This window comes from Larus michahellis, chromosome Z (assembly GCF_964199755.1).
Source record: "Larus michahellis chromosome Z, bLarMic1.1, whole genome shotgun sequence".
Taxonomy (NCBI): domain Eukaryota; kingdom Metazoa; phylum Chordata; class Aves; order Charadriiformes; family Laridae; genus Larus; species Larus michahellis.
In genome coordinates, this window is record NC_133930.1 from 8,794,345 (window position 1) to 8,819,105 (window position 24,761).

Here is a 24,761-nt window from a genome sequence, read left to right on the forward strand (position 1 = left end):
ACTTTGGATACCAGTATTTCACTTGACTTCTTCCATGTGCTTGAGATGACTTGTCAATCAATATGATGGGATATCTTCCAGTCAGTCCAGTGCGAGGAAGTTTAAACTCGTATTTAAACTTGCCCCATGATTTCACACAAAAAGGCTGCCTTCCAACTGTACGCGAAACTAATACTGGCATAATCTAAGCTTCAATGTCAACATATGTATGTAAATTCATGTACAAATGTCTCTGATTATCTTACGTACTTTTTTTTTTGGTGTAGATGAATTCACAAAGGTTGTGACATCTTTATACTCATTGTATTATTTCCTGTCACAACACGATAGCTGATAGAAGGTTTCCAGGAGGAGACACTGTGGACAATGTTGGACCATTTTGTCAGTCTTGTAGATGAATTTGAAGACTGTGGAAGTACGGCAAGATTCAGAAACATCTTATTCCATTATGGACTCTGGAAGAGCCTACACCCTTTTTGACATTTTAACCATGCTAGACCTCTTTGACTTTGTTTTTATGCCTCTAAGCTGTTGTATGTAATTTCCTTAAGTGCCTGTTCAGAGCTTCCTCAGAAAGGCCTCAGTTTTCTTACCTACCCAGTTCTTTTCTGATAAGCTCTGGATTTTTATCTCAACCCATTTCCTCACCAAGACTTTCCTAGTTCTTCCAGCAAACTGTAGCTCTTTTGCCTTCTCTTGCTTTCCCTGTGAGTTATAGTTTTCTCTTCACTTCTACATTCCCTCTCAATTTCTCTCTCTTCCCCTTTTCCATTCCCTCCTTTGACAACTTCTCTAAGCATTTTTCTCATATGCTGCCTCCTAGAGATCTGCCACTTTTGCTTTCTAAATTCAAATTTACCTTTTCCCCTTCAGCTAAAGGTCTGGAGGGATGAACAGCCATCGGTAACACCTGTCTTTCAGCATCAACTACAGAAGTAACTGGGGCTCCTAAATTAAATGGATACATGCAGAAAGCACAAAGGATGAAAAAGCGTCTGTTCTAATTTCAGGCCCAGCACAACCCATGAGCTGGAAATAGAGGAAAAGACCTCTTCACCCTCCTGTTGCAGTCAATGGAACAAATGGAGGCTGAATCTTTGTATTACGCTGTCACTTGTGCTATAACTATTACTTTAAGATCATGGGGAGGTACATGCAATGTGCAGTTTTCCTGAGGTGCCAGAAGGGTGTCTGAGATGAAAACTACTCCCAAGTGGAGAAGTTGTTTTGAAGTGACCAAGACTCTATGCCTTCTTAGAGAATACACACTTGTGTGCACACACAGCAGCCAGCCAATCTCTTGTATTTTTTCCATAGGCTTATTAATGGTGGGTTGGCTAAACAGGTAACCATGAGTAGTTTCTCCCTCTGCTGTTGAACCCCTGGACAGTTTGTGTATCCTTGCTTATTTCCTTTACAGCCTCCATCTGCATGTCTGGCCTTTAGAAGAGGGTCCGTGGTATAGATGATTTACTATCCTGGACAGAAACAGTCAAAAATAACAAAAAATAGAAGTTTTAAAAGGTATAAGACCAGATCTAAAGTTTATTACACCCAAAAAATCTAGGATGGATTTATACAATTGACCATTAAGGAAACTGAGCATATTTGCAACACCACTAACAAATAATGCAGGTAGAGATACCATCTATCAGACAGCAAAGTACTGATAGATTTGTAGATATATAGATAGACAGATAGAGAGATAGTGAAATAGGCAGAGAGACAGAGAGGGGTCATACAAAACAAGGAAAAAATATTTTCTTTAAGGATACTATGAAATTCTAACAGAAAGCTGAGGAGGAGCCTTTCTGCACGCTTAACTGCAGAGTCCCCTCCTTCTCTGCCTACAGTATTTACATACATGCATATGTGTGGATGCACACATACACGTGCACTCCCCCCAGCCCAGCCACCCCACCCCATACACACACACTGTCAGCACTTGGTCATCTGCCATGCATCTGCACTAGAATGAGGTACGAGAAATCAGCAGCATTGATGCTGGACCCTGACTGACATTCCCTCTGGCTACTTGGAGAATAAAATAGGATCAAGAATGGGTTTTGTAAAACAAGTATTCATTCATGCAAACAAATCCAACATTGAGACTGTGCCTACAACATATATCGTTCAAAGTGAGACTGGGTATAGCTTCAGAAGTAAAACATGCCATGGGGTATCACGGTGCTCTGAATCTGGGCACTGATTTTGTCATTGCTTCCCCTGAGGCTATAAACCTCCACTTGAAAAGTGACCACTGACTTGGGATGCTAACGTCACATGCCTAATCTCCACGCTTGGTTTTCTCTGAAGCTCAGCAAGCAGCTGGGTGCCCAAATATGAATTAGCTGCTTAAAGTCCTTTCCAGACTTAGGCCTGATTTTCAAGAATATGCGCTGACTGTGACTACAGTTGTGGGAGGCCAACACTCCCAAAAAGCTTGGTTAAAATCCATCTTTAACCTAAATTAAGTTAAATTCCCCTAATCCCAAACTGGAGAGAAGAGAGAGAAAAAAAAAAAGAAAATAAAAAAGTAGCGCATTTTTTTCCTTACAGCTCTTTGCTTCATGTCCATCATCTTAATTAATAAATATAATTGTGAACACACATATACACACATATAACATGCACACAAGCCCTAATTAAAAGGAAATTATTCTGGTTGCAAAGACAAGCACTTAAATATTAAGAGCCCCCAGAATTGAGGTTATGTGCACAACCTGGATTTTCCTTTGTTGTACAGATGCATTCTAATTCAGCCTTTAATTACATGATCAGTCACAGAGTAGATGGCATGTGCAGTGTCGTTTGTCGACTGCAGAGGACTGGAGGATTCTGCCTCCTGCTTCAAGCACGCAGGAGAGTGGGCATTTGGGGGCAAATATTCTCCTCCAGGCATGACCTCTTGTTCTTTTAACTCATCCCTGTCTCAGACCCACCCCTTCTCACTCTGTATTCCCTCTCTCAGTTTCAGTCCCATATCCGGTTTCACTTTTTGGCTTCCTCTAAATCTGTCTCTTTTTTCTGACTTAGCTTTCCGGTGCTCTGTCCAAGTTTGCCAACCCCACAAACTCTCAGATCTACTACACCTTCTACAGTTTACAATGTTCTTTTACATTCCTTATATTAATCCCTCCCTTTTATCTGTTACCCTACCAGAGACGGTTCCCCATTTCCCCTCCCATTTCTCACCATTTTCCGAGATTCTTGCTACTGAGAAGCAGACTGTTGTGTCTCAGCACAACCTTTCCTCCCTCGCTCTCCATGGCTAACTGTGTCAATGCAAACAAATAAATGGAATATTCTTTAACTCTAGCTCCAAATGACATGGCACCACATACCCATGTAGCTAAAATCTCTTTTCCCAAAAAATACGTTATCCTTGTCTGTAGTGCCTACTGGAAACACTCTGTCGGTCTGTGAAGACTTCCAAACTGCACCCAGAAGGTGCCTGGGAGGCTAATACGGGCCAAACCCGTATCAAAAACTGTGCAAATATTAAGGCAATTAATAGGAAAAAAAACAAAACAAAACATGCTCTGGACTTGGTTCCTTTGGCAGTACGGATACCATCCTTGAGTCTGAACCCCAATCTGTTCCTTATTTGTGTATCTTCTCAACCCATCCCAGTATACTCCAACCTCCTTTGTCTTTCCAGCTCTTCCATATTTCCCCCAGCTGTCTCTTTTTAGTTTCTGCTCTAGCCTCACTCTTGGCTTTCCTCGTCAGTCCCCAAAAGCTCAGGGAAGACAAACTCCCTGCTTTTGTCTCAGGTATCCAGACTCCAGTTTTTCCTGGTCTGTCCTAGGCCAGTACTGCAAAGACAGGAATAACTCTTGTCTCTGCTGGAGCATACCTGGTGAGAGCTGAGTCACTGGGGAATCTGATTTTGGAAATCTGCATCTCTAGTGAGCGTGTGAGAACTGCCATTTTCCCAAGGCTTTTAATTGGCCACTTTGGGGCAGATTTTCCCCGAGATAGCAAAAAGACTTGAGAAAGAGCTTCACCTCCTGACAGCTCTTAGCATCATGCTGTAAAGCATGAGGACAGGAGAGCTTTACGAAGCATCTCATTTGACTCTGTTCAAACCAGCCCGGTTCTCCGCTGGGTCGTTCTCAGGGACAGACAAATAGCGCCAGCTGAAATTTTCCAGAAATAACTAAAGAATTTGAACTGAACGCAGGCACCCAAATTAGAGAATTTCAGCCAAAACATGCGCAGTTTATCAGAGCTGAACAGGATTTTATTACAGAAAGTCTCAGGCAACCTTTGTAATTGGCAGTGGTGCTACCAGATCCTATTAAACCGAAATCTCCCTTCCTCACAGGGGCGCTGTGAGCATTAATTTGTTAATGATTGCACAATGATTTGATGATGAAAAGGACCATATTAACATGAAGCATTATTGTTCCTACAATACAAGCTTGCCTGCTTTCATTACTCATTATGTACAGGGACATACATATTATGGAAAACGGATGGGGAGATAATAAACTTGATATTCTTTTCAAAAGACTATTACAACATGTTTACAGAGTTCACAGCATGGGTAATAGGAATATTCTGGAGAGCTCTATTTAAATAGCAGAATCCATTGGGTGGAGTGTAATGATGTGTAAGTATGTCTCTGCACAAATCCTGTGTCTAAACATACATGCAAACACAGGCATACACGCTCTCTTCTATTTTTCTGTCCTGTATTAACCCCCGGTTTCTATGCTGCCTTCACTTTACCACCTGAAACTCACCAGTGCTACTTTAATAACAAAAGGCCTCCACAAACAAAGCTGCCTTTTATTACAGTGATACCTTTTGTTGCCTACATTTACTACAATCCTGTACTAAGCTCCTTTGGATACAAATATTTTTTCATTTCTCTCCTCAATCAACCTTCTTGATTCTAAGGCAAAAGGAAAAAAAAATAAAAAAGAAGAAGAAGAAAAAAACAACGCACACTGATTTACACATTAATTCAGGGACCAGTCTTGCAAATGTTCACATGAGTAATCCTTCCTCAGATGAATAATCCCTCTGACCACAGCAGACTGATTAACAACAATGCAGATTAAGGTTTTCAGGATCGAGCCCATTCCCTGATCCCTGGGTTCTCACCCGGAGTTTAGCGGATGATGGTCCTTCTCCTTTTGTTACATGAATTACAGGCTCACATGCAGCTCTCAATTATTTTATTTGATTACACAGCTAATAGGCCCTGATCCTGTCAGCGCTCCCTAGAAAGCCTAACAAGCTGAAGTAAACAATCCCAGATAAGTTAGAAGACTTGGCAGGATTGGGCCCTTTAAGAGTGGCTGAGAGTTGTATCTTTGAGCTGTGATCAGAATGTGTATCTTTGCTATTAACCGTCTCGTGTTTTATTTGGCAAATCTAGCAGAGAATCTGGGAGTATACGGGCTGATTCAGCTACCTAGGTCTAAAAAAGGATAAATTACTATTTAAAAACAAAATTCAGGCATATTGTTTATTTATTGGAAATGAAACTTGCCTGCAATTTGTTTTCTCTATTTAAAAACAAAATTCAGGCATATTGTTTATTTATTTGGAACAAAACTGTCCTGCAATTTATTTTATAGCATTCAGTGAATGACGGTTCTGTGTGCTATGGGTCCAGGGTTTTGAAGTTCAGCAGAATTCCCCTACAGCAACCTTTTGGCCTATTCCTGCCTTTCTTCTGTACTTGCTCGTTTCCTGGAGAATGAAGATATTCAGGACTGATGTATCGCTATGCCCCCCTTCCCTGCACCAAACGGTGTTCATTAAAAACTTGCTGCTAGCAAGGGCCTGATCCAGCCCTCCTGGAAGTCATTGGAAAGCTGTCTATTGACGTCATGGGGACGAGGAGCATACTAATGCATGCAAGTACCTTTACTAATGCGGGCAGTCCTGTTAACAACACCGAAGTTGTTCACAGGATTAACAGCAATCAATCAAGCCCTTTGAAAGGCACGTTAAAAGCCAAAGCCTGGTGCTGCAAACCCTTTCCCACACGAGGTGTGTGCGTACCTGTGGCTGGTCCCGCTCCATCTCCCTGCTCCTGCCCTGGCAGTGTTAGGCCATTCTTCTGGATATGATAATTTGGGGGGTAGCTTTTCTTCTGAGGAGGTATGAATTCCTGGTGATCTACTCCAAAATAAATAGTGTTTGTGTTCCTCCCCCCGCAAAATGCACTCAACAGAGTGAGGAGTAGGAGCAAATAGGGCTGTAAATGGGCTTGGAAGGGGGGAGCTTTTTTTCCTGCAAGTAGACACATATTAAAAAAAAAAGGGGGGGGGGGCGGGGAGAAACTTCAAGTGCTTTATTTTGCTTTATTTTGGTTCCAAACAGATAAATAATTTTTACTCTCTGGGAGAAATTGGAGCTTGTTACAAAAAACCTTATTCTTATAAAATTCCCGCGGACTCCCCTGCTTATGGATTGCTGAACTGGACCCACTGTGATTACACTGGGAACATTTCTCACTTGGGAACTGTTCGGCAAAGGCTGGTTTATAGATAACAATTTCACTCCTCCTTTGCCTGTATCTGTTTAAAATCTAGTACAGCCCCTTGTACATGTGTAAAGGTGCTTATGGGGTATAGCTTATTTCCATCCACAGCAGCAGCTGTGTTCATCTCAGAGCCCTTGTAGCAATATTTGTGTCCGTATTATTTCATCCTGCCACCCCTCACAGCTGTGCCTGTGCACCAGGGGGCTGTACTTGAACGGCATCCATTTCTAAATGACTATACTTACGGCTCTGTGAAAACGGGGCGTGGACCAGCTCAAAGTTTTAAAAAATATATGTTGTTGTATGAGGGGCACCCTCACTGAGCAAAAAACCGACTCTTTTCACTGCCCTGTTCTTTTAATTGGCTTTCATTTGGGATAAGCTGTGATTGCAGGCAGAGTGGCCTGCTCGTGGACAAGGTGTTAACAGAGCTATCCTTGGGATGGATCAGTGCCGGGTGCTGTTTCACTTTTCACTGTAGTGGATATTCCTTCTTTAAAAAAGGTTTAACAAGTCTTCTTTTAATGAGGCTTCCTAGCTCTACCACAGGTGCGGTTTTATGGTTCAGAAAGAGTGGATATTAAGATTTTTAGTGTCCTGGTTCAGGGTGGGGGGGTTCCGGAAGATTTTGTTTCATGCGGGTTTTGTTGTTGTTGTCGTCATTCTTTTATCACAGGCCAAGGCACAAGGCAGGATTTGAAAGCAGGTGAGTCATGGGGCTGGAAATTTGGGAGAGGGTCCGTCTGAGGGTTTTACCCTCCCGCAACTCCTGGGCTGTCAGACCTCCGCACCTTTAGCCTTTAAACATTGTAAGTGCGTGCCCGGGAAGCGAAGACAGACAGATCCCCTCTTTAGACCCCAATAAATAGCATGCCTGGTCAGACAGCAAACAATGCGCGGTGCCTGCCACCAGCCCGGCATTAGGCGCCTGACAGCAGCTGCCTCCCCATTAACGGCGAAAGATATTTAAAGAGCCGTAAAAAGCAGCGAAGGCTGCCGGAGGCCGGGCTCGGGTGTCGCCCCCAGGTGCGGGCACCAGGGGAAGGGGAGGATGGGGGGCATCCGGAGCGCCCCGTCCCCGCCCCACCGCACGCCACTATCCGCCCCCGCGGGGACCGTCGGTCGTCCAGGGGAGGGGCGCAGCCCTGATGTACACCCCCCAGCATCGGGCCCCTCCGCGCTCGTCTCCTGGCAGGGGCGCTCGTTTAAGGCACGGGCGGACTCGCAGTCACAGGAGTAGTTGTAATAGCTGAGACACCTGCATTGGGTTGATTTTTTTTTTTTTTTAAATTCTTTTTATTTTTTAAGGCGGGGTGGAGGGCAGGACACTGCCTTGCTTCTCTGTTACTAAAACAAAACCCAAATAAAGTAAAAACTGCTACAAAGGTGTTGTCGTTTTGCCCCTTTTTATTTTGTTTGTTTTAAAAACACAAATAAAAATAAATTCCGGTCAATAAAACATGCAGGAACGTTGCAAATTTAAACTAATAACCTCCCTCCTCCACGGCTGCCCCTTCCGTTTACAGTCACACGTGTTACCAGCGCTCCCGGGGGACGGGCGGCCGGGGGGGAGCCCGCTCCCAGCCCGCCCCCCGGGGCCGCCGCCGCCTCCGCCGCGGGGAGCAGCCGGCGGCGCCGGGAACAATGGCTGGGAGCCCTCGCGGTGCCGGGGGGCGGCCCGAGCCGGGCGGGAGGTAGCGGGGGGGAGGCTGCGGGCACCCCCGGGGTATGGGAGATAGGAGGGAGGCTTGTGGCTGCAGCTTGATCGGAGGCTGGGGGAGGGAAGGGGGGAGTTCAGGACAGGTAACTCGCAGGCTGCTCCGAGCTCGCCTGCTGGTGTTTCTCCGAGCTTCATCTCCGCACAGCTTGCACGGGAAAGGGGAGGAAAGAAAGAAAGAAAGAAAGAAAAAAAAAAAAAAAAAAAAAAAAGAAAAGAAAAATTGCTCTGAGCACACGCAGAGCCTTGTTTTGTTACTGTCCGGATTACTGTTATTATTATTTGGGGGACAAGGGGGAGTTGTGTCCTTAATCCGAGCCTCCCTGCCCTCCCCACCCCCAGATGCTGTGAAAGGAGAGCTGATTTCATTTCCACCATACAGTACACTTTGTCTAGAGAGCATTGTTCGGACAAGCAACTCCCGATCCCTGATGACTACAAAATACGATTTATGTTTCCATCAGAGAGAGACAGAATATTCTGATGGCTTGAAAGTCGGGCAACAAAATCTTATCTAATCAATCCCTTTCCAATACACACACACACACCCCACACGCAGCTAGTATAGGAGATAACGCCCGCACTGATTGTACGTAAAATAAATATCGACAGCATGAAAATAAACAATAGTCATCCCGATATTTTTTTCTCCCTCCAAAGAGCTACAATAATACAGTTTGCGCCTTTCCTAGCTTGATGTCGTCATCATCAGCATAATTTTTTAAAAAAGAGCTTAAAGAGCATGCATTTTTTTTTAGATGCAAAAAGAACAGATATAGTAAAGAGAGCTTGTAACATCACAACCACAACAACAACAGTAAAAGCAACCTCTGAGCCCGAGGATTCGTCCGTATCTGAACTGCTTTTATTATCAATTGCGAGATCATAATAAGAGTAAATAATAAATAAGAGACATCACATAATAGGAAGAAGTCAGAACACCTTGGGTTTGGTTTTTTTCGCCCTCTCAAATAAAAAGGCAGATTTCCCGATGATCACTGAAATTATAACGACAGCGATTGATCGGAGGGCTTGCAAAGGAAAAGGAGAAAAAAAAAAAATCATCATCATTGGTCCTAAAAACGCAACCGTTCCCCTTTGCTCACTTGGCACAATAGAAATTGACTGTCTCTCAAAGAGCCATGCGCCTAGTGCTATTTATAGCCAGGGGCTGTGTTGGAAGATACCATTAAGCTTCTCCCGGGCAGACAGACAGGGGGGTGGTTGGATGGGAGGAGGGGGTTTAGCCAGAGTAGAGGCAAAAGCAATCCCCCACCCCCAGCCTCCCTTCCCCGCACACACACACATCCACACACTCACACCCCACCCCCTAGTCTGGCTGGGAATTTGAACCGATCCAGCCTGTTTAAACGGAAAGGACACAGATCTTCAATGTAAAAAAAAAATCAGATCAGACCCAGAGAGAGAGAGAGAGAGACGGAGAGGGAGGAGTGTGTGTGTGTGTGAGTGTGTGTGTGTGTGTGAAAGAGGGAGAGGGAGCGAGAGAGCGAGAGAGAGGGAGAGAGAGAGAGAGGGAGAGAGGGAGGGAGAGAGAAAAGAAGAGGGGGAAAAAAAGGAAAGAAGATTTTCTCTATGTATATAAAGATGGCCACGTTAGCAAACGGACAACCAGACAATACCAGCCTGAGTAGCAATCACAGCAACCCCAGCACCAACGGGCATATGAACGGATTAAACCATAGTCCCGGAAACCCATCCACCATCCCAATGAAGGACCACGATGCCATTAAGCTCTTTATTGGGCAGATCCCCCGTAACCTGGACGAGAAAGACCTCAAACCGCTCTTCGAGGAGTTCGGGAAGATCTATGAACTGACGGTGCTGAAGGACAGGTTCACTGGCATGCACAAAGGTGAGTTACCTCCTGAACTTTCCCGGGAGAGATCGAGAGAGGAAGGCAGGCTCCCGCTCCCTCTCTGGGTCTCTCTTTCTCTCTTTCCTTTCGATTTCATTTCATTTTATTTCATTTTTGGTTGGCCCGGGGGCGGAGGCGGCAGGCTTGGGGGACAGGGAAAGAAATAATAGACCCTCCTGGAAAGAGAAGAGAGAGAGGCAGGGAAGGGAGTCAGCTTTTATTTATTAGTATTTTTATTTCTTTTCCCTCTTTTTTGGGAGGTGAGATGCCGCCACTCGCGAGCGCAGGAGCGGGCGGCGGGGCGGGCAGGAGCTGTCCGCACGCCGGTGGTGCTGAAAAGAGGAAGAGGATTTCTTTATTTATCTTTGGGAGCCGCACATTTTCCAGCCAGGGGTGTGTGTGTGTCCGTGTGTGTGTCCGTGTGTTTGCGCGGAGCTGGGAAGCCCCTATTTTACAACTGTTGTGTCTCTGGCACCGGCACCTTTTCTTTTTCTTTCTTTCCTTTTTTTTTTTTTTCATTTTAAAATTTAATTTTTACTGCTGTTACAATTATTATTTGCAGTCCTTTCCAAAGCCAGAGACAGAGGAGAGTGAGTTGCTCCAGGGGGAGTATTTAATTTTGGTTTTCTTCAGCGTGGGAACGGGGACATAAACAACAATAAAAAAGCCTATCTATCTCAAGCGGGGTGGGGGGTGGTGGGGTTGGTGGTGTACGAAATCACGACATGTGTGTGTGTGTTGGAGAGGGTGAGCTAGAAGAGATGGGTTGCAGTTTAGTTCCAGAAGGGAGAAGTCTCTGAGCAGGCATATTCCAAGCACTACTTTAATGTGCCCAAAGTCCATCCCGGGAACTTTTTAGGTTTTCTTTAAAGACAGTGGAGACATACTCCCCACGCGATGCCTCGCTCTCTCCATCTCTGCCCGCTCCTTTCCCTGCTTAGCTTAGGCTCTCCGGAGGTGCATTTCAGATTAGATGATGCTACGTTTTGGGGTGGGGGAGGGTATGTGTAGTGGGGGAGAGATTCTCAGTTGCTCGGGTAGGAAAGTAGGACTCGCAGGGAGGAAGTTGAAGATAATTTGCATGGTAGCCCCGCTTAGGAGCAGGAGAGACTCAGGAGTGAAGTGAGCCACTTTATTAACTCATGTTCTGCATATATATATTTGTCTGTGCATGTGTGCTTATTTCATTAAATATATAGTTATTTAAAAAAAAAAATAGAGATCAGATCAGAAGTGATTGGGGTGTGACTCCAGATTTAGTACAGGAGGAGAAAGGGTTTTGGAGGGGGGTACAGGGGGAGTGGAAGTTGCATCTGTTACACGAGAGGTTCAGTAGCGGTGTCTACTCCAGCTTGGTGGACTCCTGTCAGGGAGAGTCACTGGTAATGGCATTACTGGCTTCCCAGCTTTCCAGATGCCTTGGCGAGTTGTAAATCTTGAACTTAACGGCATGTTTAGCAGGCATCTCTTCCCCCTTCCCACTCATTCCCCTCCTCTCTTCCACCCTCAGGAAATGTGAGTGAAAATATATCCTGACAGTGAAAAGTACCAGTTTCACACAGGCTACAGAAAATGTTCAGGGCTCAGGGACCGGGGACTCAGTCTAAGTTATAGGATATCTCTTCTTTCTTTTCTTGCCGGTCGCTCCAAACACCCTTCTCATATTTGCAATGATCAGTGTTGCCTTTTCGAACCTTGCTTTCTTTTCAGACTAGCTTCCTAGAAGCCACAGCGAGGTCTGATGGGCATCATTTAAACATGACATCCATACTATAATAATTATTAATAATAACAATAAAAATAATAGTAAGAAGCACAGGGAAGGAAAGGTCCTGGGAGGTTTCGTCTAATAGATGAGGAGTAGTAAGAGTAGCCACTGAGCTCGTGTGTGCACGCATGTGTTTGCAAAAATTATCTAAGCTTTCTGCAAAATAAAAATAACAACAGTAAAAGCTGCACTGAAGAGAATCATTCAATGTAGTGTAGAGGAAATCTTTGAGCTAACACCTCGGTAAAGCATTTTTGTGGTGGAGGGAGGTTATTTTGATTTGTTGATGAGATTTTATTCTTTTGTTATGTTCAATCTTAAACCTGTAATTAATCAATCTATGCGTTAACTTTAATTTCTATTTCATAGATGTGAATTCTTCCTCTTTCAGTTCAGTTTTTCTTTTACTGCATGCTTGTATTCACAGAGACAAACTCAGGAAGGGGGAGAGGGAGGGAGAGAGAGAGGAATCATTTATCTTGCTTGGATGTGTTTAACACATATTCCTGAATTAAGCAAGATACTAACTTCATTTCCCTTCATTTCATTTCTGTTCAAAAGCTGCAACCTAGGAAAAAAGCCAGGTGGAAAATCTTGTCACCTCATCAAATCAAATTGCATGAGTTCATCTTGAAAAAGAAACAATCATTTTTAACCTCCTAGAAGTTTTGGACTTTGTAAGGAGAAATGATGATGATGATTGTTATTTCGCAGGCTAGGGTTTGAGTGAAGCTTCAATAGACACTGAGTTGCCAGCGTTTCAGAGATCGGTTTTATTTAGTACATCCGAGAAGAGTTTGAACTCCTTTCTAGCGATGCCGCTGATTTATTAGCTAATCCTGATAAAAATGTGCCTCTGGCTACCTGGAAAAAAATTACTTTCTTGCCAGTAGTGATTAATTACTATTAAGTCAAAAAGCATGACGGGGCTTTGAAGGATGAGGATTGTGTTTGGCTTTTTTTATTTTTTTATTTCATTTTATTTCATTTTTAATCTATTTTTTAAAATTTTCCTTTCTCTAAATGCAGATATGTGAAGCATAGTATTCACTCTGATCTCCTTATTTTGGCTTTGCTTTGCAGGCATAGGTGAAGAATTGCATAAAGATAGTCCAACTTGGCTCTCAGGGGTAGGATGGCAATATGAAACCCCAAGATGATTTCCATGAGTGATGCATAATGCTTATACATTAATTGATCCATCACTTTCAGTTGATTTCATTCCTAATCCAGGGGATGAGGCTGTGGCAGTGGAATACCCTGAAGGGTTAATAGTGGGCTGTAGTTTATTTAAGTGTTCGGAGAGCAAACCTTGGGTGTGCAAGGGGAGAAGGTGGGTTTCTGTCGAGAGGAAAGAAGAGACGGGAATTAGCTTAAAGTAAAAAAGCAGCAACCAGAGTAATTTCAGGTGTAAAACCATTGAAATGAGAGCACAGGATGTGTATTCTTGAAAATATTATGAAGAGTTCCTATTGTGGTTCTCCTGTATAGCGTGAGGAAACTGCAAATTAAGAACCTGAAGATAAAGTACATGACTATGCCCCCTCACAAAAAAACTATTGCAAAAGGAGAGTGAAGTCCCAGGTTCTCTTACCAGCAGCCCCAGCTGACACCAGGCCAAATACCAGGGAAGAGGCAGAGGAACACGATTCTCTTGCAGACACGCAAAGAGAGAAGAGGGTACGGGGGAAGCAGTGTGTGAGGGAAGGCGGGAAAGGCTTGCCAGATTCCCAAGAAAACAAGCTTTCATGGCACGAGCGTAGCTGCTGCATGTTTCCCCTGTCCTCACTTCTCTCCACACGGGGCAGGAACAGGCTTCTGCTGTGGTACTTTGGTCTAGGGTTGGGAAGAGGCTGTGTGCTGAGATCCACGGGTAGAAATCTACCAGGGCTGAGCTGACCCACCCACGCGCTCACACACACACACGCGCGCGCGCACACACACACACACACACACACACTCGCACACATGGAGTTAACTAATCACACTTGAACAATTTAGCAAGCCATTCATTCATAACTTCCCCCTTTCTTATCTAGCGGTGGAGTATGCTTAAAGGCTGAGTTACTGGGAGACATAAAGGTTAGTGCTCTCAGGACAGCCATATTATAATGCATTATCTTTGAAGTCATTTAAGGCCAATTTAAGTGGTATTTAGTATAATATTTATGAATTAATGTAATCTAAATATAGGATTGTCCCCATAGGTTTAAACAGCCTGTTCTGTCGAAGCTTGCTTGTACCCAGAGCCTGAGATGTGTTTTAATTTAAAACACACAGGTCTCCATAATATTCTATTTAGTAAGTCAGAAGAAATCAACATTCCACACTTAACTGAGATTTACTGAAACACATGCGGGTGAGTGCACTTAAAGAGTGGAGATAGTCTGCAGTGAGAAAGCAAGACTCTTCCATAGACCTAAGAGCTACAGCATTCTTTCAACCCTTATTTAGGGGGGAAAAAGCACAAAATCCCCCAAAACCTCCTGGAAATCCACCACTGGAATCCTGTGGTTAGGACAGTCTTCCTACCTGACCCAAACCACACTCGGTAAGCATTAAACGCAGCTAGAAAAACGCCGTATGAGAACAATAGTTTAGTTCTTTTGCTGCTTTACTTTCTCAAAAGTATAAATAATTTTGAAATTTAAGACACCTCAGGGGTAGGTAAACAAAGCTTCCATTCATTATATTCTGTTCTGTTTGATTACAAAGATAGATGATAGAAAAATTAAAACCTTGTTAAGTTTAAGGACGTTTATGAAGGGTTTGTATAACTCAGAAATTCAAAGGCGCAAAGAAAATGAGCATTTAGTTAAGATGATATATATGTATAAATGTATAGATTTGTGTGTATGTATACGTATAGGAAAAAGAGATGTATACACTTTCATGCATATAGCCTTTGGGAAATGGAAATTTAGTTGAAAAGAAGCACAACGCAATACAGGTGCTGAATAAACTCCTCCATAATTGAAACATAAGGCTTGCCTGGCTGAAAGCAACACATACAGCATTTAGTACGTAGTAAACCAAACAAGTTTTAGGGAGGTAAATGCACAAACAAACTGGAATAAAACAGAGGAAGCTTTATGCCTTAGGTCTAAAGAACCACCCCTTAAAACAATCAAAATGCAATTGGATAGCCTGATGGAAGAGAGAGGGAAAAAGCAACCCCCTGTACATCATAATCTTCCGTACAGATGAGCATGCATGTGCATTTGATAATGTCAAACAGATAGCCCAGATTGCTTCATAAATTAGAAGGTTATATGTTAACTCTTTTTTCAGGGGTCTGGACATGGATTCTGGTTTCTAAAAGCAGCTGCAGCCAGTTATTATGTTGTTGTTACGGTTGTGTCAGCATTTCCAATACAAACTCCAATTTTCTGGGATCTCTCGCTTGGCTGTTAAGTTTTGCACTGAAAGCTGTTCTTCAGCTAGACCCACTACCATATCAACTAATCATCCTTACAAGAATGGATTTGCTTTAAAGTTACATAATGTGGAGGAAAGAAAGAAATTAAACTTTGTGTTTCTAGAGCTTTTGTTTCTTCTCTTACCTTTCTTCAGGTTAGACTTATATTTCCTACACATTTATAGATTACGACTGTTTTTTGTCCCTCAATATCTGCATATACTGGTGCCTTTGGGCATTTCAGGGAAGGAAAAAAAAAAAAAGATTCTTCTTTTTTTCTTAAAAAAATAGTGTCAACAACGAAATTTCATTGCATTTACTTGTCCAAAGATGGTTTTAATTAAAGGGTGAATCAGGAACTTATTAATTTCTGAAGTATTACAACAGAAACAGGGGACGGTTTGGTTTTACTTTATTTTATTTTTTTCTTATATTCAGCCAGAAGAGATCGGGATTGTCAGCACTGAATTAGGGGAAAAAATTGAGGATCCTTGTCACCTTGGATGAAAAGCATGGTTCATCTGGTCCCGTATCCTGCATCGGCCAGTGTCCAGTGACACAGACGGGGCTTTCTTTAGCAGAGGATTCAAATTGCATAGTATAATAAAAGCCAGGCAGCTGATGGAATAGTCTTTTGAAGGAAGTTGTCAGAAAGTATCTGGAAATTTTACCTGGGTAAAGAGTGAGTGAGATTGTAGAAAGTGTCTTGTGCTCAACCGAAAAGTGGATTGTACCTGTCAAGGAGGGCGGGCAGAGGACTGTCTGTGCACGGTGGACAAGAGCAAGGGGCAGAAGGGGCTGGATGACCGAGGAGGGCCACCCCTACCCTTAAGAGCTGGAAATACACAGCCACATTTTTCAGAAAGTCGTCAGGGTGTTTTTTATCATGCATACCCTGTGCGCCTGCATACCAGCCGCACTGACCCGACAGACCATAACGACACTAAAGGAGCTGTTACCATCCCTCCCGTCAATCAAGTGTGAACCGAGGCGGGTTTATGCGACAGGCAGTAATGGTTCCAAGGGAGAAAAAGTCGGGGAGATGATCTAGGCTGTTGGTCCGCTTACCTGCATTTAAAATAGAGAAAAATCATCAGATGCCCAGAGACTCACGTAGGTGCTGGCTATAGCCTTGCAATAATATTCCATAACCTGCAGCCTCCTGCAGGAGGCTGCAGGGCTCAAAATCACCTGTCCACCAAGTGTTGTCTGGTTTCTGCCCTGTAAGAGTTTGCACCAAGCAGGCGAGGTGTTAAGTGAGCTAAGCTGGATCCCAGCCTTAACAAACAGGCTGGTGTCTCATTAATCCCAGCATCATCTTTACTTAAGGGAGCGAAGGTCAGTTGCCTGTTTGATGGGCAAAAGTCAGTGAGATTTTTGCTATGACTTCGGTGGGTTCACATTTGGAAATCCTGGTGCGGGCTTGCATTTACTCGGTGTTTCACATTCCCTTTAAAATTCTGGATTAGGGATTCACACAGCAAGCCACGACACTTGCAGTTAATGCTACCAACTTCTAGGCTTGCTGGCTTGTCCTTTAACTTAGCTTTCCTTCTGTAAATGAAACTAAAACTAAAACTAAAACAAAGCTGAGGAACTGACAAAAGTCAGACCCCTGCCAGATTTCTCACTCACTTACCTGCTCCACCGATGCCCGTATGACTGTTGCCGTGGTTTGTCATGGCGGACTGACCCTTATGTATTAAAATCTCCAATGGAAAAAAGGAAAAAATAATAACCATATAGAGCTAAAGTTATGGCTTTTCTTCCACCGTCGCTTCACTAACTGAGCTGGGGTATATATTATAGGGGCATATCTCTCTCTGTAACTCCCTGAGATGCATCGTCGCATTTTGGGGATCGCAGGATCTATTGAATCACTTTATGCTGTAGCACTTGGTGTGCGCTAGAGTCAGGATGTCACCACAGAAATTGCATTTGTTTGCTTTTGTCACCGTGAGCCACAGCCTGAATGCACACACAGGTGAATGCAGCTTTTAATGTGCATTCATTATGTCCAACTGACATCCCCTCGATGGAAGAGAGGGCTTATTATTGTCGCTCCTTAAAATAAAGATGGATGAGAGCTTTAAACCTCTCAAATAAAGTGCCTGACCATACGTAGTAGCTAAAAATAAATCATATACATCCATCTATTCCATGTAAATGAATGGTGAGACATATAGATATAGACATTGTGTTAAGTTTGTCAAGCAGAAGCAGCCAAAAAATATTGATCAAGGCAAGGGGGAAAAATTGATAATGAACTGGACTCCAAGAAGACTTTAATTGACAGTGACTTCTGTGAACCAGCTTTGGACAGTATATATAAACTGACCACGATGTAACTTTATTGCAATGCACTCTCCTTTAATTAATTGTCACCTTTGTTAAGACTGGCTACAGATCAAAGGTTTAAAGTTACTTAACAGGTTCTTAGTAACAAACCCTTCAGATGCATTAGAAATATCCGACAGCTCAGCCAATGAGGCATGCAGATTTCGATCTACCTCACCCTTATCTGTTTATTTCTCCCTCCTTTGTTGAACATGGACAATCATTGTTTAACATTAACTATTTCATAGATGGCTTTGTTGTCAACATTGATGCTTCCTGGGATATACAGTTGCCGGTGAGAAGGGCCTTCACTGTTAAGTCTCTCAAAGTATTTTGGTGCCAGACAGTTGATTACACTTTAGTAGACCAAGGTGCAGTGCAGACGCAGTTTGTAATGCAGGCTATTCTTTCCTTTTTACGTGGCTGAGGTCTGTAATTTCCTTATTTAAGTCTGGAAAACATAAAAAGACATAGTTTGCATGAAAGGTGCGTCCGACAATGAACTTTTATGTGAAATGTTCGTATGCAGAGAGATAGAAGTGTGGCTGCCACATTTGTATATCACACACACGCTTTTATTATATATGCATATTAACGAAAACATGCATTCAGTACAGACAGGTGGATATAGGTCTGTAAATAGTTCCTTTCTAAAAGACAATACAGAGATCACACTCTTGCGTGACAGTGGCAGGTGACTTAACAGGCTATTCCTGGAATTATATGCAGAGTTTAATATGATACATAGCTGTTTGTTCATTATACTAATTTAATGATACAGTCACACTTAATTAATCCATCTCTGGTTTATTTGTGCATTGCGTCTGAGTCTCCGAAATATTTTAGAGGCAACCCAACCCGGCTGACTTCCCGATGTGCTGGGGCAGATAACTCTGGACATGAAGCTTCTTCAAACAGAATAAAAATGGAGCTTTGCAGACAGAGTTGGTCTGATGAGATCTGACTGCATATTTGGCCTGTTTCTAATTCAAATGCCTGTGTATATAATACACAGAGACTGTGTATGCACACATGTATCGAAAGGGTAGACTTACATTTGCACATAGTTCCTCTCCTTTTCAGTCCCTAAGGATAGATTCACATCACATAATATGCATCACTCACTGCAAACGCACACAAATATCTTTGTCGGATTCAGTAGCTTCTTGCAGGTAGATGTATAAAGCAGCATCAGCCTAATAATATCCTATAAAACAGTGCTTCCTTCCTAGGATCCAGAGGGATGAAGGTTGTCAGAAGATCAAAAGATATATCACAGTGTGCTTGTAGAAATCCCCTGATTATGTTTCCTCTCTATAATGCTCTAATTCACTATTTGATCAATTGTAAAAAGGCCAATGCTTTAGGAGGGGGAAAAAAAAGTATTAGGTTACTAGATGCTTGGGGGTGAGTGAAAATCACACCTAAAATTATATGTAGCAATACAGTAATGAGCTTATCAATACTTCTTTAAGGAATCTGACAGCCCTATAGGAGAGATTCAGTTCTGTGAGCAAAGGTCACAATATAGATATTGCTTATTAAGACTATCGATAGCCTGGTTGACCAATCTAACCAGAGACTGTATAATGTACCTGCTGTTAACAGGCAGGGAGGAGAACTATGAGGAATTTACAGAATTGCCCACATGTAATATTAATAATATTGATTGATTCTAATAATATAATAAGGTAAAGATGCACTTCTTTGAAATGGTGCATGGGGGGGCGGGGAGAGGGAGATACCTTTGCTGAGTATATTGAACTGGCTTGCACCTCTTTGAAAGCTAACCCAGAGAAAAATCAGTTTTCTTGCCTCTTACAGGCAGGGGTCTGTTCCTTGCGCATTATTTCACCTCACCCAGACAGAAAAATGAGATACCTTTTTCTCTGGGATCGGGTCTTTGTCTTGCAGCAGCTGAGGAGCCGGGGACCTGAGAAACCCAGAGCATCCAGGACCATTTTGGTCAACCAGTTCAGCCCTGGTCAGAACAGGATTAATCCCAGAGAACTCTTTTTCAACACAGCAATGCAATGAAAGTGCTTGATTTATTTTACTTTTTCACTTCTTTAGCACCATTTAAGAAATACGGGGAAAAAGAGGGTAGAAGTAACGTATATTCTATGATATGCATAATCTATAATTGACGGGAAAGGACTTTGCAGAGCAGCTACAGACCTGCTCCAGAGTCTTCAGGAAAACTCTACCTTGCCTGCAGCAGTGTTTGTATTGGGTCCTAAGTTACGGGCAGTTCTGCAAGATACCCGATAGTATGCATTGTGACTGCCTTCAGGTTGTTAACTTGTCTAAATCCATATACGCAGACCTGCTTGTTTCTGAATTTCTTAACTACTCCCTCTTCAGCAATAGGCTGCCTTATCTAGGTATGCTAGTTCGCTTTTTCCACTATACCATTCAGCTCGAAGTGTCTCATTCCAGTTTCCGTATGGTAGTTTCAAGATGGTTTGCATTTCATTATGCCTTTTTTCAGTTTACAGGGCAAGTGTTTTTCTTTTGTGAGCATTTAATTGCTTTTAAAAGCGATTTATTTGATCGCATTCCATCTTCAATAATACATGGATGAGGATGCAATTTTTCACCCTTTTTTATAAAGATATATTGTTATTCAGTTATGCTATCCTGTGGGGTTTTTTCTGGTTTTGTGCATTCGGAGGGAGTCTGGTCATTTTTTTTTGCTTTGTTTTCCTTCCTTTTTTTTTTTTTTATATATATTATGGATGATTTTTTTTTCTTCTTCTTTTAAGGAAAAGAAATCTCATTCAAGATACTGGCAATAAATGAGAAAAGTAGGAGTGGAAGTGAGAAATGGGCAAGACAACCAACAAAAATTCGTTGGCAAAGTCTTTAAAAGCATACCATTGCTGCATGTTTATTTGCAAGAGTCTAGATCCGGCCAATATTGATACCAAAGAAAAGAGTATCTTACAAACGATTTAACTTCAAGTTTAGTCATAGACGGGGGCGGGGGGGCGGAGGGGGGGGATAGGGGGGGCAAGCCAACCCATAGAAACACTGAAAGGAAATGAACATAAAGATCTTGCAGGCGATAAGGGTGATAGAGTGGTCCTAGGTTTTACATCCTACTATGGGTTAGTAAAAGTTAACAGCAAATTAAACAAACAAAGAAAGAAAGAAGAAAATCAAGCATTGTCATTCATTCATTCATTCTGGATTATTTCCTAGTCTCTAATACACCTCCGTGCTGCCCCTTTTAAATTGCTGCCTGCGCCTGCAGCTTCATTCAAAGGAAGGGCATTATCTGGTGGGTGAGGGCGGGTGGTGAGGATGCCTGGGTTCTAATCACAGCGTGGATAATTACTCACCAACACTCTCTGATGGAGTCACTTAAGCTCGGTGCCTTCAGGCCTGATCTGAAACCTGTTGAATCAATGGAAAGATTCCCATTGGCTCCAATGAGTTATTGATCTTTCATTTCCCCATCTGTAATATTAGGCCAGTTGGATTTTTATTTTATTTTATTTCTTTCTTTTTTTTTTTTTTTTAAAGGGAGAAGTTAATGGCATAAATTTGACTTTTTTCTGTCTCAGTAAAGGTTTTGGTGCATCTCTGATGACAAATGTGTTACGTCAGAGCCCCTTTCAGTGCAGATCAGGAAAACATGCTCTCAAAAAACATGCAGTGGAGAGGTGGAAAATTAGCTTTGCTCATTTCACTTGTAAATATATATTTGTGCCTGCTTAGCTAAGAAAGGGTCAATGGCAATTTTGCCAGTTTTCTTTGTGTAAGAAGGATTCAGCCTTTGTAATTCTCTTTCTACAGGAATATCATCATTCACTGATTCAGGATCTTGATTTTTTTTTTTCTTTCTTCTTCTAGTGAATCACATATATACTCTTCATTGTTATGGCAACTGAGGGAGCTGCAAAGCTCAAGGATTTGACGAAGGGCTGCATCCCACCTTTCTTCTCTAAGGGCCTGATCCAAACCTATTGTTTGCAATATGATTTGGATCAAGCTGAAGGCATCTGCCTTCACCGGGTCAGTAAAAAGAGCAAGTTCTCTCTAGACAAGTGTATTCCTGCCCTCAGTATGGGCAGATGGAATTGGCAGTCGTCGTCCATTTGCTGAGGACCGACCCAACACTCTCTGAAGTCAATAGTTAGACTCTGACCCAGCCTCACAAACAACAGGCAGACACCGTGTGCATCCTTAAGCAGGGATGTGAATGTCCCTGACTTTGGCAGAGCAAGGTAGTCCAGAAGGGAGTTTTCATTGCTGCTACATAAGAAGTAGCTTATTGTGGGGAATAAACAAGATTCCAGTGACCTCAAGTACCCAGTAACAATAAAATTAATTTAGAAACCTTTTCATTTAAAAGGATAGTTTCAGGTGATCTTCTACAACAAAGATCCCACAAGCAAGTGAATCGGGCTCCCTTTTTTTTTTTTTTAATTATTTCAATTGCAGTTTTTGTTAGTTCATCAATAGCAATATACGTGAGGTTGTTTTTTTGTGTGTGTTTGTTTCCATCCCATCTGTGCTTATGTCTTTCGAAATAAATGGAGGAGCTAGAGTGTGCATGTGTGTATGTATGTTTGTAGAGTCGATTATCTAACCCCTAGTCTATTTGAAATCATCACAGTGCACTCAAGTCAATGATATTCTGTCAAAGGCAGAGAGGAAGCGTGCGTGCAGTGTGAGTGTGTGAACGTGATGCTGTTTGATTGCCTGAAATCCAACTAAGTCTCAGTTTCAAAGGCCCGGGGGCAGCAGGGAAAGTATTTGTTTGTTTAATTATTTATATATTTACTCAGCTTTACCCACAGTGTTTGCAGATGGAGGGGGCGGGGGCGGGGCGGAAATTGAAGAAGGAATGTTGGGTTCTTGTTTGGAGGAGAACGTGTGTTGTATTAGCCTCAATCTGTTCTCCCATATAACGGCTGCTTTGTGCTGTTAAATGATCATTTGTTACTGACCGGCTCATTGAAAAAGGCCAGAGAGGTGCTAGTAGAATTAGTTTTTACGAGTTTATTCATAAAAGGAGTTGCACAATAGGTGTGTCTTTCCCCTGTCTTCTCCTTTATGCTGATCCAGGGACAGGACTTCTGTCAGCAGCTTCTTAACCCAAAAGGAAATAGCTGAGCCACTAGTGAGCACAGTGAGCCTGCTCCTTGTTACCCGGCAAAAGACACAGGTCCGATTGCCAGGTGAGCGGCTGGCTTACCAGGCTCTGTTCTCCAACCCCGACCCCTGTGTTTGCTTTCCATGTGCCGCACCTGGGCTTTTGCTGGCCCAGTTTGCATCCAAACCACCTTCTCATCCTCCCTTCAAGCTTCCTCCCCTGGTTGCAGGGGCAAGTGTGTGTGCGTGGACCACAAACTCAAACCTTTCCCCAGGGTCTGGTCCCTTCCCCAGGTGCCGCTCCAGGCTCTCTGCTCGTTTCCTGCAATGTCCTTCTCAGCCTACCTGTGCTCACGAGTCGTTTATTTTCCATAGCCAACCTCTGTCGCTACAGACCCTTTTTCCCGGCTCTCGCCATCTCTGTTCACACTCCTCTTCCCTCAGTTCAGCTCTGCACCACCGTTTTGCCCTCGTGCTGTCGCTGGCTGTCACCCCTGTAGAGAGCACTTCACTGGTTCATGTCGCGAGTCACCACTCTGATTCTCTCAGACCACATTAACTATCTCTCCTCCCTTTTCTCAGTTCTTCCCTGAACAGGGTTTGGAAAAAGGGAGCCATACCTAACCCAGTATTCTCAAAAAAAAAAAAAGAAAAAAGAAAAAAAGACAAAAAAAGGCCATGGGTAGTGGCAGACAGAACTGCACCGACAAAGTACACACACGTACACGGAGATACACAAACATAAGTATTTCTGTATGTACAGTCCTGAGAGAGTACACAGAAAAGGTGTTTTGTCTTTTTTTTTCTTTTGAGGTTCAAAGCTTAATGTCCTCTTTCAAAGATTAAAAAAACAAAACAGTGCAGTAAGTCTATAATTTCACCAAGGCAATCGCACCTTTCTTTTTTCACTTTTCTTGTTCCATTAAATCAGCAGCAGATCTCTCACACCTGAACAAAAATCCTGCATACATTTTCCTTTGAATTCTTAAAATCGTGATCTTATTCTTAACTATTCCTGGCAGCCCCTTTTGGGACTATAGTTCAGCTTCTTGCAAATATATTTTTCCCTGCTGTTTTGAAACATAACTACCCCTCAGCTGCAGGACCCTTCTCTAGCGATCGCAAATTAACGCAAGAAGGCAAAATAAGCCTCTGATGTAGTGCTGCATCAGAGTCTTCTTCATTCAGAGGTAGGTTGGAAGGGATTAGGAGCCCATTTCTAGCCCAGCCCTCTTACTAACCTTCTGCGTCCTGCCAGATCCTGTTCCTAGACCTTGTTCTTCCTCAGTTTGCAATGTGTAAAGAGGAATTTATGATATCCAGCTTTGCAAAGAGCTTTGTGTGTATTTAAGGCAGAAGTCATGCTGTAGCTTTAGCGGTGATGGTCTAAGGTTATAAATGAGACAACATTGGTAAGGAGAGGTAATATCTTTTATTAGTCCAGCTGATATAGCTGGGAAAAAAACGACAGACTTCCTTGTGTGCCTGAAAGCTTGTCTATTTTTTTCCAACTATATCAGTTGGTCTAATAAAAGATATTACCTCTCTCAGCAATCCTTGTCTCATTTGAGGGGTAAAGCATGTAGGTTGATTATTTAGGCCTGTTTTTTGTCTGGCTTGAGGGATTAGACACTTCCTCACCTAGGTGGCCAGGGGAAAAGCAGCTGGGTTGGAGTCCCCTTCTGTCACCTTCTGTGGTCAGCAGCAGTGGCCGTCTAACAGGCGTTAAGAGGCGCAGAGAAACTCTGACAGCCCCGGTTTTCTGATCCTGGAGATGTCCTTTCTTTTTTGCTGTTCTGCTCCCTTACGAAGCACCGCATGCCCTCTCCTCACCCCTGTGACTGTGATTTATTTATAAAATTGCTGCGTGTATGTGTGTGTGCGTGTGTGTGTGTGGGCAACCACACAAACATCCCCAAGCTGCCGAGCAAGCTGATGAGCATTTGCTAATGTATTTAGCAAGTAATAATGCAAACCACAGGAAAAAAGTACAGCGAGGATAACAGGTAAAATACTTAAGCCAGGGAAGACTTT

At 42.9% G+C, this 24,761-nt stretch overlaps 1 protein-coding gene across 24 annotated transcripts in view; it reads left to right on the top strand.

Annotated features, from left to right (window-relative positions):
• The first annotated feature begins 9,431 nt into the window (after window positions 1–9,431).
• Window positions 9,432–24,761, top strand: part of CELF4 (CUGBP Elav-like family member 4) — a 713,233-nt gene continuing 697,903 nt past the window's right edge. For 12 of the 24 annotated variants that reach the window (XR_012584952.1, XR_012584953.1, XM_074570524.1 and 9 more), the window contains exon 1: window positions 9,436–10,098. Coding sequence is in view for 17 of the 24 variants with exons in the window: in XM_074570524.1 (XP_074426625.1) it covers window positions 9,819–10,098 (280 nt within the window). In the remaining 7 variants the exon portion in view is untranslated. Of the gene's footprint in view, window positions 10,099–24,761 lie in introns of all 24 variants that reach the window. The other 12 variants (XR_012584951.1, XR_012584949.1, XR_012584955.1 and 9 more) reach the window with 2 other exon arrangements.